Genomic DNA, 13,918 nt, shown 5'->3' with positions numbered 1-13,918 from the left:
CATTCATATTTGCTCAGGTCAGGTCCTCTTTACATAATCCGTCCCTGTTAACAGCGCAGCCTTGAAAGAATATTCACATCTTTCTAAACTAGCTACTGTATCTTGTAAAGCTATATGTTATGAGATAATAATGTAATCACATCTCCCCTCACACTCAGCAGCGGAAAGTGCGCTCGGCAGCAGGTCGTCTCCTCATGCTGTTGTGCGGTGCGGCGGCTGTGAGAGGACGGGGGTGTGTCACTGTGTAACATGGAGGCAGGTTCTCAGTCATTTCCTCCTCCGCCGCCATTTTGTGTCGGGCACCACAGAGAAACAAGAGCGCGGAGGCAAAGAACGGGAAAGCAGGAATAGTGTAAACGGAGCTTTTTGTAATCGGACATCGGCTGTAGCACGGATCAGGAAGGAGCCTATCTGCACGGAAGGAGTTAAAGAATTCGGTCCCCCTTTCATTTGCTGGACGGGCGGTGTGAGGGGCCGGAGCCGCCCGGGGTGCGCAGCTCCCGCTCTAGGTAAGGGAGAGGTCGCTGAAGCAAGAGGGCCCTCAGCACTTACTTGTCGCCGTGTGAATGCATTACTTCTGTGCAGATCTGTGAAGGTTATTGACTGTGTGCCGTCATACCTAGAATGAGGAAGCTTAGTGACCCGCGGCCTGCCCGGGTGATATGGGGGGGGGGGGGGGGGGGTTGTCAGCGCTATGGTATGGCGATGTCGGCGAGTGCGGCCCCGGCACTGATGAAGCTGACGCGAGCCGGGGTATTATCTACGGGTGTATTGCTCACGGCCTGATGAGTACGTGCGTAGAGCTGCCCGCTCAAAATGACAGGACGTGTGGAGAGGCGGGAGGAGGCCGCTGTTGCCGTACGTCGTACGCTGGCCTTTTGCTGGATCAAGTTCGAAACGCCGTACGAGATACTGGACATCTCCAGCACATGCCATAGCTTAGCAAACCGGGCTTACTTTTTTTTTTTTTTTTGAAAAGTCCAGCAAATATGTACTTTTTTGTTTTGTGTTTAATAGGGATTGTGTGCAACTTGTATGTATGCCAAAGTGCCAGTTTATACGAGAATTGTTTTGAAGGTATCCAGGTAAATGCAGCATGCACAGTTTGGGCAATGAGAAACCTGTGCGAATATGAATTTGTAGACTTCAAAAATGAATAGTGGGGCTAGTATGGTTGAGGTGAGCTATGGACATAATTTGAAGCTTTTGTCTCAAGCTTTTTTCTTTTTTTCTTTTTATAAAAAAATAATAAAAAACTCACCTAAAGAGAGGGAAGGCACTGAGTTCAATAGAGCCTTCCCGTTCTCCTCCCAGTGTCTGCATTCCCCCATTAGCAGTCCGTGACCATTTGGCAGAGAATTGCTCTCTTCCCGGTTGCAGAGACTTTGGCAGTCTAAAGGTGGCCACACACCATACAGTTTTTTTAAATATCTGTTCAATTTAAGAATTGCAATCAGTTTTTCTGATTGTAACATTTCAAAAATATGACCAATGTACCACACACCTATGTTCAATTTTTCTCCAATTATGATAAAACTGATTGGAAAATTGCTAGGAAGTGTATGTTAACCACTTCCCAACTGAGGGGTTTTACCCCCTGACCACCAGAGCAATTTTCACCTTTCAGCGCTCCTTCCATTCATTCGTCTATAATTTTATCATTACTTATCGCAATTAAATGAACTATATCTTGTTTTTTTCGCCACCAATTAGGCTTTCTTTAGGTGGGACATTATGCCAAGAATAATTTTATTCTAAATGTGTTTTAATGGGAAAATAGGAAAAAATGAGGGAAAAATTTATGATTTTTCAGTTTTCGGCCTTTATAGTTTTTAAATAATGCATGCTACTGTAATTAAAACCCATTAAATGTATATGCCTATTTATCCCGGTTATAAAACCGTTTAAATTATGTCCCTATCACAATGTTTGCCGCCAATATTTTAATTGGAAATAAAGGTGCATTTTTTTCAGTTTTGCGTCCATCCCTAATTACAAGCCCATAGTTTATAAAGTAACAGTGTTATACCCTCTTGACATAAATATTTAAAAAGTTCAGTCCCTAAGGTAACTATTTATGTATTTTTTTTAAAATTGTAAATTTTTTATTTTTTTTTTAATTACAAAAAAAAAAATTGGGGAGTGTGGGAGGTAAGGAGTTAATTTTTTGTGTAAAACTAGTTTATTTGTGTGTAAAAAATGCTTAGGGTGTAGGTTTACTATTTGGCCACAAGATGGCAACAGTAACTTTTTGTTTCATGCGACCTGCAAGCGTCCTTCCGGACGCTTGCAGGAAGTAGAAAGAGGCTGGGAGTTTGTTATTGCTCACAATGATCGCGCTGCTCAGCCAAGCGGCAGCGGATCATTGCGGAGCTTAGATCAACGAACGGGAATGGATTTTCCCGTTCGTTGATCTCTGGGCGGGCGGCGGCGTGTTTACGAGCGGGAGCGCGGGCAGCGGCGGGAGTGCGCAAAGTACGGATTTCTCCGTCCCTGGGGGTTAAAGGATGGAAAAAGGGACGGAGAAATCCGTACTGGCGGGGGTAAAGTGGTTAATAAATGGACAATCTAACACATACCATACAATCTTTAAAACTATTGAAGAGAAATATCTGGCATTCTGGATCGATATAAATTTAAAAAAAAAAACGAGAAATCCGATTGGATTTGTCAGTCGAATGAAAAAAAGCTTTCAGGGGCTTTGATTGGCTGATTCTTCTTTCTCCATGTAGTGTGAGGACCAACAGATTTTAAATACTATGGAAGTGGTAAAATTGGCCAATCAAAATTGGATGGTTGTACGCAGCCTTGGGTGCCTGCGAAAATGCTGTCAAGCTTGATAAGTACTTGAAAAACAACTTGGCAAATGTAGACAAGCACTGTAAATCCCCGTCTACACGAAGCGATGTTACTTATCAATCGAGCCGCTAATGCGGCTCGAATGATAAGATCCGACAGGTCGGATTTTGCTACCGCCGATTCCCTGCTCGTTCCCCACGAGGGGACATAGACAGGGAATCGAGCGGAAGATACGTGGCGCCAGGCGGGGATGAGGGCGGATCGAATCCGGCACGAGCGGGGACGCAGGGGGAAGCGGAATCGGTGATCCGGCGGCTAATCGAGCCGCCAGATCGCTTCGTGTAGATGAGGCTTAAGCACTTTTCTGGGCTTAAACCACTTCCCTAGTAAGGGTTTTTTCCCTTTCTGGACCAGAGCAATTTTCACCTTTCAGCACTCCTCCAATTCATTCACCAATAACTTTATAAAGATGGCCATACACTTATAGATTTGCAGCAGATTTGACCATCAAATTTCTGTCAGATGACTGTCAAGTCCAATCTGATAGGAATCTATCTGATGTGCGCCACACACTAGGAACAGATTTGCAATAATTTCAGAAGGAAATCAATTGGAAATCGATCTAAATGCATTATTGGGCCATTAGATCCAATGCAACTCTATGGGCCATCGATCTGCTGCCAGCAGCGGATCGACCTAGATCTTCCATCCTGTCAGATCAAAATCGACTGCAAATCGATCGAATGGGGAATTTGATAGAATCGATCGATGGTTGAAATCGACCAGTGAATGGGCCCCTTAACTACTTATCAAAACAAAATGATCTATATCTTGGGTTTTGTTTTGTTTTTTTTACCACCAGTTAAGCTTTCTTTAGGTGGTACATTTTGCTAAGAATTATTTTATTTTAAATGCATTTTAACCCCCTTGGCGGTATGAAACATTCCGTCAGGGGGAAGCGCAACAGGTTTTTTTTTTTTGTTTTTTTTTGTTTAACCACTTCAGGATTCTCGGTGCGTATATGTACGCCCCTGAATCCTGAAGTGTATTTCATGAGCGGCCGTTCCATGTCAGTTCACGGAGGGTGTCTCCGTGAACACCCTGTGAGCCGATCGGCGGCTCGCAGGGTAAATGTAAACACACGGGAAAGATCTTCCCCGGTGTTTACATGTATACGGCGCTGCTGCGCAGCAGTGCCGTGGAGGAGATCGGCGATCCCCGGCCTCTGATTGGCCGGGGATCGCCGGCATCTGATAGGCTAAAGCCTATCCCATCAGGCGCAGGACGGAAATCTGTCCTGCGCCGCTCACAGGGGGAGGGAGAGGGAGGGAAGGGGAAGGAGGCCAGGAAGCGCTGCGGAGGGGGGCTTTGAAGAGCCCCCCCGCAAGCAGCCGGCGGCGATCAGACCCCCCCCCCCCCCCAGCAGGACATCCCCCTAGTGGGGAAAAAAGGGGGGAAGACTGATCGGCCTGGCTGCAACCTGATCTGTGCTGTGGGCTGGAGAGCCCACGCAGCACAGATCAGCACAAAATAGCGTAGTACAGAAGTGGTTAAATCATGTAGCGAGCCCAGGGCTCGCTACATGATAGCCGCTGCTCAGCGACATCCCCCCGCCCTCTTCGATCAGGAAATCCCGTTCAAAGAACGGGATTTCCTGGAGGGCTTCCCCTGTCGCCACAGCTCAAGCAATAAAGTACATGGAACTCACTGGCAATTTGCTGTGTGACACCCCAGATTCGGGGGAGCATAAGGTGGGCAAGTGCAGATACGACCAAAGAAAATAGTTCCACCTCTGCTTTAATGTCACTTTACAAAACTTTATTAATAAAGGTATAGCACACTTTGCATGTCACTTCGTGTATCAATTAAAATCATAAAAGATCACATGATTAAGGCCGGAAGCGGCCAATACGCGTGGTGAGGAGGACCACGCTGCGACATAGCACATGCCAGACTATCCTCCCCGCAGTAGCCTCCATGCTAGACCGGCGCCGGACAGATTGTGGGGCTGTTTACAAGAGGGGATGTGAGACTGATCAGATTACGGCTGTGAGCTAATGCTGGCATACACACACCAGGAAACCACAACCTGGGGAGACCACACAGGCAGCACTATCCCTGGGACTGTATATGGGATGAAGGCTGTATGAATGCTCTGCAAGGGAACAGAACCTGATGGCTGGAAATCGTATGATGGAGTGGTGAGAGCCTCTGTTGAGGCAGATAGCTTTATTGCTAATTGTAATGACTGCTATACTGTTGCGGAACAGGGAATTCAATAGAAGCGGATCTCGATATCATAAATATGATTAACTGCTTTGCTACTAACACTAATGACTGCTATACTGCTGCTGAACAGGAATTGCAATAGAAGCGGACTTTGAAATTATCACCATGAATGAGTGCCATAGTACTATCGAACAGGAACAGTAATAGAAGTGTAACTTACATCCCCTTAGAGCTGCAAGATTAAATCCCCACCCAGCTGGGGGGAACCCAGGACTCTAGTTGGGAGAAGTGCAATACTATATAGAATAGGCCTGTGTGTGATGGGATCCCGTGTGTGATAGAGGTGTGTTGGTGCTGAGTGCATGCGCCCAGCAGGCTGTGCTATAGATCATTAGCAGCGTGTTTTATGATTTTAATTGATACACGAAGTGACATGCAAAGTGTGCTATACCTTTATTAATAAAGTTTTGTAAAGTGACATTGAAGCAGAGGTGGAACTATTATCTTTGGTCCTGTCGCCACAGCTGACGTCATAGGGAGTCCCGATCCACCCCTCGGCGCTGCCTGGCACTTATTGGCCAGGCGGCGCACGGGGTCTGGGGGGGGCGCACGCCGCACCGGATAGCGGCGATCGGGGCGGCGGCGATCGGGGTGCTGCGTCCAGCAAAAAAAAATTTTTTCAAACGGCCCAGCAGGGCCTGAGCGGCACCCTCCGGCGGCTTACCCGGTGTCACACACGGGGTTACCGCTAAGGAGGTTAACGGGAATAATAGGAGAGAATGGAAAGCATTTTTAAAAATTTTCAGCTATTATAGTTTTTAAAAAGAAAACATTTTAGGGTGGATAAAACACACACATTTTATTTGTCCAGGTTATTGCAACGTTTGTAAACATTTCCCTAGTACAATGTATGGTGATATTTTATTTGGAAATAAAGGTGTATTTTTTCTGTTTTGCCTCCATCACTAATTATTGCCCATAATTGCAAAAGTAACAGTAATTTACCACCATGACATACAAATTTAAAGAGAACCCGAGGTGGGTTCTAATGGTGGGTACACACGGGGTATCGCTGTAGCTTGTCGCTAGCACACCGGAGACGTGTGCGCGACAGCTCGTTTCCAGGTCCCTCTGTGCAGCAGCCGTACACACGGCGCACAGAGGGACAGAGATGCGGCGGAAGCTGTCGCCGAAGGGAGCTGATAGTGCCACGTGGTTGCGGCGACAGTTGTAACCCGTGTGTATGAGCCATAAGAATCCTATTAACATATAGAGCCATTGTTCTGCATATAATACCCAGCCTCTGTTGCTATACTGTTTCCACCCAGCCCCCCTCTGCTGTCTCCCATAAATCAATCGCCGTGCTTCTCAGAACCCACCTCCGGTTCTCTTTAAAGGGGTTCTGTGGTAGTCAAAAAGTAAAACAAGCTGACACTTACCTGGGGCTTCTATCAGCCCCCGGCAGCTGTGATGTCCCACACTGCCGTCCTCTGATCACCCGTTCCCTGCTGCCAGCACCAGGCATTATTCGTCTGGCATAGCCGAATAATGCATGCTCCCGTTCGTGTCATCGGGAGCTTACTGCGCAAGCGCAGTACGAAGTTTTCTTGTACTGCGACTGCGCAGTAAGCTCTGACGCGTGCGGAAGAGAGAGCTCAGCCACGCAGCCGCAGTGTAATCACTTGCGTGTTTACACGGGGACCGGTGCATCGGGAGAGGACAGTGCGGGACATTACCGCTGCAGGGAGCTGATAGACGCCCCAGGTAAGTGTCAGCTTGTTTTACGATTTTAGTAACAGAACTCCTTTAAAGGGAAGGTTCAGGGAGGGTGGTTAAAAAATAAAAATAAATTTCCACTTACCTGGGGCTTCCTCCAGCCCGTGGCAGGCAGGAGGTGCCCTCGCCGCTGCTCCGCAGGCTCCCGGTGGTCTTCGGTGGCGACCCGACCAGGCCGGTTGCCAGGTCGGGCTCTTCTGCGCTCCAAGGCGCGGCACATCTGCGTCCCACGCCGGCGCGCTGACGTTATCGGACGTCCTCCGGGCTGTACTGCGCAGGCGCAGTAGTTCTGCGCCTGCGCAGTACAGCCCGGCGGACGTCCGATGACGTCAGCTTGCCGGCGTGGGACGCAGAAGTGCCGGGCCTTGGAGCGCAGAAGAGCCTGGCCAGGTCGGGTCGGCCACTGGAGACCACCGGGAGCCTGCGGAGCGGCGGCGAGGGCACCTCCTGCCTGCCACGGGCTGGAGGAAGCCCCAGGTAAGTGGAAATTGATTTCTATTTTTTAACCACCCTCCCTGAACCTTCCCTTTTTAAAGAAAAAAAAAGTTGAGTCCCTTAAAATACTTTTGTATTTTTTATATACACACACGCACGCACGCACGCGTTAATTTTAATTGTGTATATATATCTGTTTGTTTAAAGAGACTCTGAAGCCACTTAAAAAATGTCTTTTTACCTTTTTATTTGTTAGGCATGTTTGCCCCTGTTAAAACGCCGCTATCCCGCGGCAGAATGAGTATTTTTTAAACCCCCCCCCCAATCCCCTGTGCAAAATCCACGACTTTCTTGGTCGTTTATTTTGCTGCCCAGGGAGGCAGAGCTTTTGGCTGCAGCTCTGCTTCTATGCGCGTCACTCAGCGTGTATTTCCGCTTCTTCCCTGCCCCTCTCAAAGAAGACTGAGAAGGTCTGGGAGAGGCGGCGATCCGCGCTGATAGACGCGTGTAGAGGTAGAGCTGCAGCCAAAAGCTCTGCCTCTCACGGAAGTGCTTCCTGCAGTGTGCCCCAAGGGATTTGGGGGGTAAAAAAAAAACCTCGTTCTGCTGCAGGATAGCAGAGTTGTAACGGGCAAACATGCCTAACAAAAGGTAAAAAGCAGATTTTTAAATTGGCTTCAGACTCTTTCAACAATTGTATGTAGGTGTAATTTTACTTTTTGGCCACAAGATGTCCTAACAGTATGTGAACAGGAAGTGATGCGTGCAAGTGTAACTTTGTTACAATGACTGCAGGCGTCTCATTGATGCCTGCAAATATTGACATCGGCACTTAAGGTGCGTACACACGCTCTATTTGCAAGAACGACGGGTCCATCGAACCCTCCCGCTGGGCGGGCGTTCCAGCAATAGTAGAGCGTGTGTACAGTCTGTCTGCAGACTGATAAGGCTATTTCTGAGCGATCCGCTGAGCGGATCGTTCAGAAACAGTGTTATCAGTCTGCAGACAGACTGTACACACGCTCTACTATTGCTGGAACGCCCGCCCGAGGGTCCGATGGACCCGTCGTTATAGATTTGCGTGTGTACGCACCTTTAGATCGGTGAATGTAGAAGCTTCCCACGTCGCTCTCTGGACTAATGTTACGAGCGTGCAGTGGTTACTCAAGTATAGCTGCGTCCGTGCAGTAAGTCGCTCCTGCATGAGCAGCTGCTATGTGTGAAGAGAAGTGCAGCCCTGATCTTCCAGAGGGTCTCAGCGATCGGCAGCCAGGGTGAAGTGGACTTGGGAATCCTATACTGGATCCAGAGGCTTCCCTCTTCTTAGGTATCTGGTTTTTAATAAGTGGTTTGCCCTGGGTTCAGTTTAAGTAGCTTTTGGTGTGGCTGCTTCTGTCTGCATTGCCTCATCCTGCAGCTTAGAATGCAAGGTGGCAAGCATACATTGAAGTACATTTTAGCTTATGGTAATAAGTCTCATAAAATAATTTTGCAGTGACTTGACTGGTTGCTATGGGGTGGAGGGACGGCTCACAGTGTACGACAAAGTCCCTACCGAACAACATGCTCCTGGTCGCTGTCATTCCGGACCTGTAAACAAACTCGGGAAGGTGTGTGGGGGAGGGTGACACCTATCAAAATGCTCAATTCTACCTAGTGTGTATGCAATATAAGCCAAAAAGACACTTAAAGAGACACTGAAGCGAAAATAAAATTATGATATTATGATTTGAATGTGTAGTACAGCTAAGAAATAAAACATTAAGATCAGATACATCAGTCTAATTGTTTCCAGTGCAGGAAGAGTTAAGGAACTCTAGTTATCTCTATGCAAAAAAAGCCATTGTTCTCTACAACTTTCAAAGTCGTGGAGAGGGCTGTCTTCTGACTTTTTTATTATTTCAATTGTAATTGAACTAGTTACCTTTTCTCTGCCAGAGGAGAGGTCGGTCATTAGTTCACAGACTGCTCTGAAAGAATCATTTTGAATGCTGAGTGTTGTGTAATCTGCACATATTATAGAATTATGCAATGTTAGAAAAACACTATATACCTGAAAATTAAAAATATGAGAATATTTTCTTTGCTGCTAATCTTCTAGTAATTATTCATAGTACACAACCAATTCACTATATCTTATATTTTTTTTTCGCTTCAGTGTCTCTTTAAAGTGGACCCAAATTAAAAATATAAAATCTCTTTTCTAAATTATAATGGTAAATAGCAGCCTTTTTTCAGCTGCATGATGACAAATATAAAATATTTTACATTTATTGGAGGAACCCCTCCCTTCTTTTCAAATTGCCAGGATTTTTCCGGCAAACTGGTGGAGGAGATAAAAAAACAAAAACAAAACACAGGCTGCTACTGATGATGTCCCAGGGGAGGTGATCTCAGCTTGTGTGAGATTTCACATAGATGATGCCCCTGTGAGGGAGAGTAGTTGATGAAAAACACACCCATGATCTAAAACCTCCTACTAAGCTCAGAAGTAATGGCTGCCACCTGTATAACCCTAGGTATGAAAAGAGAAGGGTGAAAAGCATGCACTGAAATGCTCATAGGCTTAAAGGAGTGTTTATTTATCTTTGTATGTGTCAGAGTGGTGCAACTAAATATTTTGAATTAAAAAATGTTTGGTTTGGGTCCGCTTTAAACTAAACCTGAGAAAAGAATAAATAATAATTTGATACTTACCCCGGCCTTCCTCCAGCCCCATAAGCACAGCTGAGTCCCTCACCGTCCTCCCGAGTGCCTCAATTCTTCTGCTATCGGTCCCTGTAAGCTGGCTCAGCCGTGCCATTTGGGCTCTTCTGCGCATGCAAAGAAGAAATTGACTGGCACGACTGAGCCAGAACGGAGGCACTCGGGAGGACGGCGAGGGACTCAGTGCTGCTTAATTGGCTGGAGGGAGCCCCAGGTAAGTATTAAACCGTTCTTCTTTCTTGTCTCAGGTAAACTGTAAAGTGGACTTAAACTCTGGCATGGACAGAAAAAAAGACATATAGAAATGCGCCCTTATGCCAGTTCCACACTATAAGAGCTTTTCTAAGCGCTTTGTGATTGATAAGCGCTTTTTAAAAAATTTCTCCCATTTACTTTCATTAAAATTGCGGTGAAAATCGCTGTGATTTTTTTGCATACGTGATCACAGCGGTTTTAATGAAAGTGGGAGAATTTTTTAAAAGCTCTTAAAGGGCTATTCACAAAGCGCTCAGAAAACCGCTTATAGTGTGGATCCGGCCTTAGAGTTTAGCCTGTTTAATTTTCCGTTATCTGTGACTAAGCTCAAGTTGTAATTTGATCCCATAGCTGTGTTAGCTGACTGCCACGGCAGAGATCTCATTTGTAAACACAGGATGTTAACAATATGTCTGCTTCCATGAAAGCAGGAAGTAGACAAACTACAGATTTATTGCAGGATTTGTATCGGCTCTAACCAATATTTTTCTTCAAATGTTATGCTGTTGTTTTTTTAGAGCTAAGAGGCAGTTCTGAGTTCAGGTCTGCTTGTAGACTGTTGGTAGTAAGTGGAGATTTTTAAATTTTGTTTCGCCAGGGCTTGGAAGTGAAATTTAAATGCATTGTTCAGTGCTTATCCAGAATGTACACAAACAAGTTTGCTGAGGGATGTGGTCAGTATACATGCAAACAATCCTTATCTTCAGCTCTCGAAACTCATGCACTCAACCAGTTGGTACACTGACAGATATACTTTATTTTTTCGGACCATAAGACACGCCTAAGTTTAGAGGACAAAATGCATGGGAAAAAAACTAACCCTGGTATGTCCATGGTGCAGGGGCGTCTAATGGAGCCTCTTCCCCAAGCACTTGAGGTCAGTGATGTGAGGCAGGGTGTAGATTGTAAGGTCTTGTGGGCAGTTTGTGACATTAGGCAGGGAGATACCCTCTACATCCTTGGCATTCTAGTGGTTCCCAGGCTCCCCTTTATCATTCCCTTTTTGAATCGTTGCGTGTGCTACAGTGATATCCCAGAGCCTGCTAGATGTGTTGGTCTCTACAGAGGAGAAACCTAAACCACCTCTCCCAGCGCACTATTTACCTGGTCCACTTTCCTACACTTGCAGCTGTTCTTTTGTAACTTATGTTCCACTCCCTCCCTCTCTCAGATGACTAATGTAGTGCAGGTAGCAGCAGCACTCACCCCGGTACTTGTAGCAGTGGCTCTGCTCTCTCCCTATACAGCGTACTGTCATATTAGGCTCAGCTCTCTCCCTCTGATTGCTGTATGGGGGCACACTGAGGGGTTGCTGTGTCTGAAAATCGCTAAAATCAGGTGCCCAACTCCATCCGACCAGTGAAATAACAGGTAGATACAGCCAGCAGAGACACTCGCCCCATCCTGGTAGCAGCACTTCTGCTCACTCCCTACACAGCATAATGCTGCATTCGGTTCCACGCTTTGTCTCCAAAGATTTCTGTATGGGAGCACGTTGTGGGGTTGCTGCTGCTTAGAAACTGTAATCGTAGGTGCCCAACTCCAGCGGACCAGCTCATGTGTGTAGCCAATGCGGAAGCTGATTAGTACAGACGCCATGCAATGGGAGCAGAGGGTGGGCGTCGTGTCCAATTGAATCAGTTGGAAAGCTTGAGGCTGCAGATAATTGGCCGCGATTGTCTCGTGGGTGGGACCATACTCTGTCATAGGAGCCAATCAGTGCACTGATTGCATGGCGTCTGTGCTAATCAGCTTCCACAATTGCTACATGTGTATGAGCTGGTCCGGTGGAGTTGGACACCTACGATTACCGTTTCTAAGCAGCAGCAACCGTGCATTGTGCTCCCATACAGACATCTTCGTAGGCAGAGCGTGGAGCCTAATGCAGCATTATGCTGTATAGCGAGTGAGCAGAGGCGCTGCTACCAGGATGGGGTGAGTGTCTCTGCTGGCTGCATCTTACCTGTATGCCTCTGGTCAGATGGTATCTGAGGCAGAGCATGGAGCCTAATGCAGCATTATTCTGTGTAGGGAGTGAGTAGAGGTGCAGCTACCAGGATGGGGTGAGAGTCGCTGCTACCTGTATGCCGCCAGTCTAGTGGAGTTGGGTACCTGCGATTACAGATCAGCAACAGAAGCCCCTCTGAGTGTGTCCACAGCTCTACCAGAGCTCCCCCACTCCAACTACCTTCATTATGTACTTCTTGAGGGTACACCTAATGCTACATTCGAACCATAAGACGCACTTACTCTTCCGCCCCCGCAAACCATCCCCCCTCCCTCCCCCACACACACTTACTTTTGGGGGAGAAGAAGTATGTCTTATGGTCCGAAAAATACGGTAAATGATCTGTTTCCAAAAAAGGCTGCACTGTCTTTTGTGTTTAAGTTTGATTCCCTCGTTAGAAATGATCCCTAAATTAACACTTCATACTATAGAACCTGAGTTGCTGGCAATTTTGTTCAAGGTGGCAATACATCAGGCGACTTGGGGGCAATCGACCAAATTGCGCAAATTGATCTCTTCACTTGCGCAGCACCTCCCGCGTATGCGCAGAAGAACCCGACTGGCGCAGCTGAGCCAGATTGCCTGGACCGAAAGCAGAAGAACTGATGAAAATCTATGCCGCCAAGACAGAATTCCTGATTGACAATGCAACCAATTTCGGGCTGAAACTGGCTGCTTGTATCGATCGGACGTGCGGCTACATGTAGAGTAGACGTCTCTCCTAATTTAAAATGTTGTGTAAGTAATGTAAGTGTTGCGCTGTTGTCCACACACCATACTTTTATAGCAACAGAATACTTTACTGGCCTTTGGCAACATACTTGTCTGTATAAAAAAGCTCCCAAAAATTTTTTTTGTTTGCTTTTTGTGTAAGTATTTTTATCATTTTGTCCATTGAAAAACCTCAAAGTTGAATGATGTGTTGTTGGGCATTTCAATGTGGACAGTGAAACATAATTTTATTGTATGTGAAAACTGTGTGCAAGGTCTAGGAAAAATTGTTTTAGTCTGCATATAGCCCAGCCTGAGCAAGAACCAGTTGAGCTTATCCTACTTCCAAGATTCTTTAAATTATTTTGACTAACTCTTTGTCTATGTACTGTGGGGCTTAACCTTTTTGTGAGTGGGTACCTGTAATCGGAGAAAAAAAAGTCACCGAAGAGGGAAGGCTCTGGATGCCATAGAGCATTCTGGGTTGTCTCTGCGTCCCTTCGTTTCACCGCTGGACACCCTATTGCAGTGATTGAACTTGGCAGAGAACCAAGCAGTGATTTTAAACCCCCATGGCATTTTAATAGCACTAAAAATCCATGTTTTTGTTTTGCCTACTCTCTTTTATTTTTTTTTTTTTTTTTTAATTTAAAGTGAATGGGAGCTGCTAATTAAAAAAAAAAAACGAAGCAGATGCTTAAAGCGGAATATAACCCTGCATTTCAACTTTGCTCTAAAACATTATTTACAGCATATTATATGCAAAAAGCATTTTTTTTTTTTACTAGACCAGCATTGGAAGGGTTAAACACAGAGGTTTTAAGTTCCGTGCAGACGTTCAGATAGTTACATTCTATTTAGTTATATGTATATATTTAGAAATGTTACACACTCTTTGGCTGCCCTCCAACTCATTCTCAGTGAGAGAGATGAGTCACATTCAACACCTAGGCCTAGTGCACACCGGAGCGTTTCCGCTGCGGTTTGCGATCTGCTTGC

General features: G+C 46.1%; 2 protein-coding genes across 3 annotated transcripts in view; one reads left to right on the top strand and one right to left on the bottom strand.

The window, feature by feature from the left end:
• SOD2 (superoxide dismutase 2) overlaps positions 1-574 on the bottom strand; it is a 144,210-nt gene extending 143,636 nt beyond the window's left edge. The window contains exon 1 of one of the 2 annotated variants that reach the window (XM_068232035.1): positions 553-574. In XM_068232035.1, the coding sequence (XP_068088136.1) occupies positions 553-572 (20 nt within the window). In that variant the 5' untranslated portion in view covers positions 573-574. Of the gene's footprint in view, positions 1-152; positions 206-552 lie in introns of those variants that run through there. The other variant, XM_068232036.1, reaches the window with a different exon arrangement.
• Positions 265-13,918, top strand: part of WTAP (WT1 associated protein) — a 100,269-nt gene continuing 86,615 nt past the window's right edge. The window contains exon 1 of the mRNA XM_068232030.1: positions 265-509. The gene's annotated coding sequence lies outside the window, so the exon portion shown is untranslated. The remainder of the gene's footprint in view (positions 510-13,918) is intronic.

Source organism: Hyperolius riggenbachi, chromosome 4, assembly GCF_040937935.1.
Source record: "Hyperolius riggenbachi isolate aHypRig1 chromosome 4, aHypRig1.pri, whole genome shotgun sequence".
Taxonomy (NCBI): Eukaryota; Metazoa; Chordata; class Amphibia; order Anura; family Hyperoliidae; genus Hyperolius; species Hyperolius riggenbachi.
Note: the sequence above shows the minus strand (reverse complement) of the source record. Positions and strands in the feature narration are given on the sequence as shown.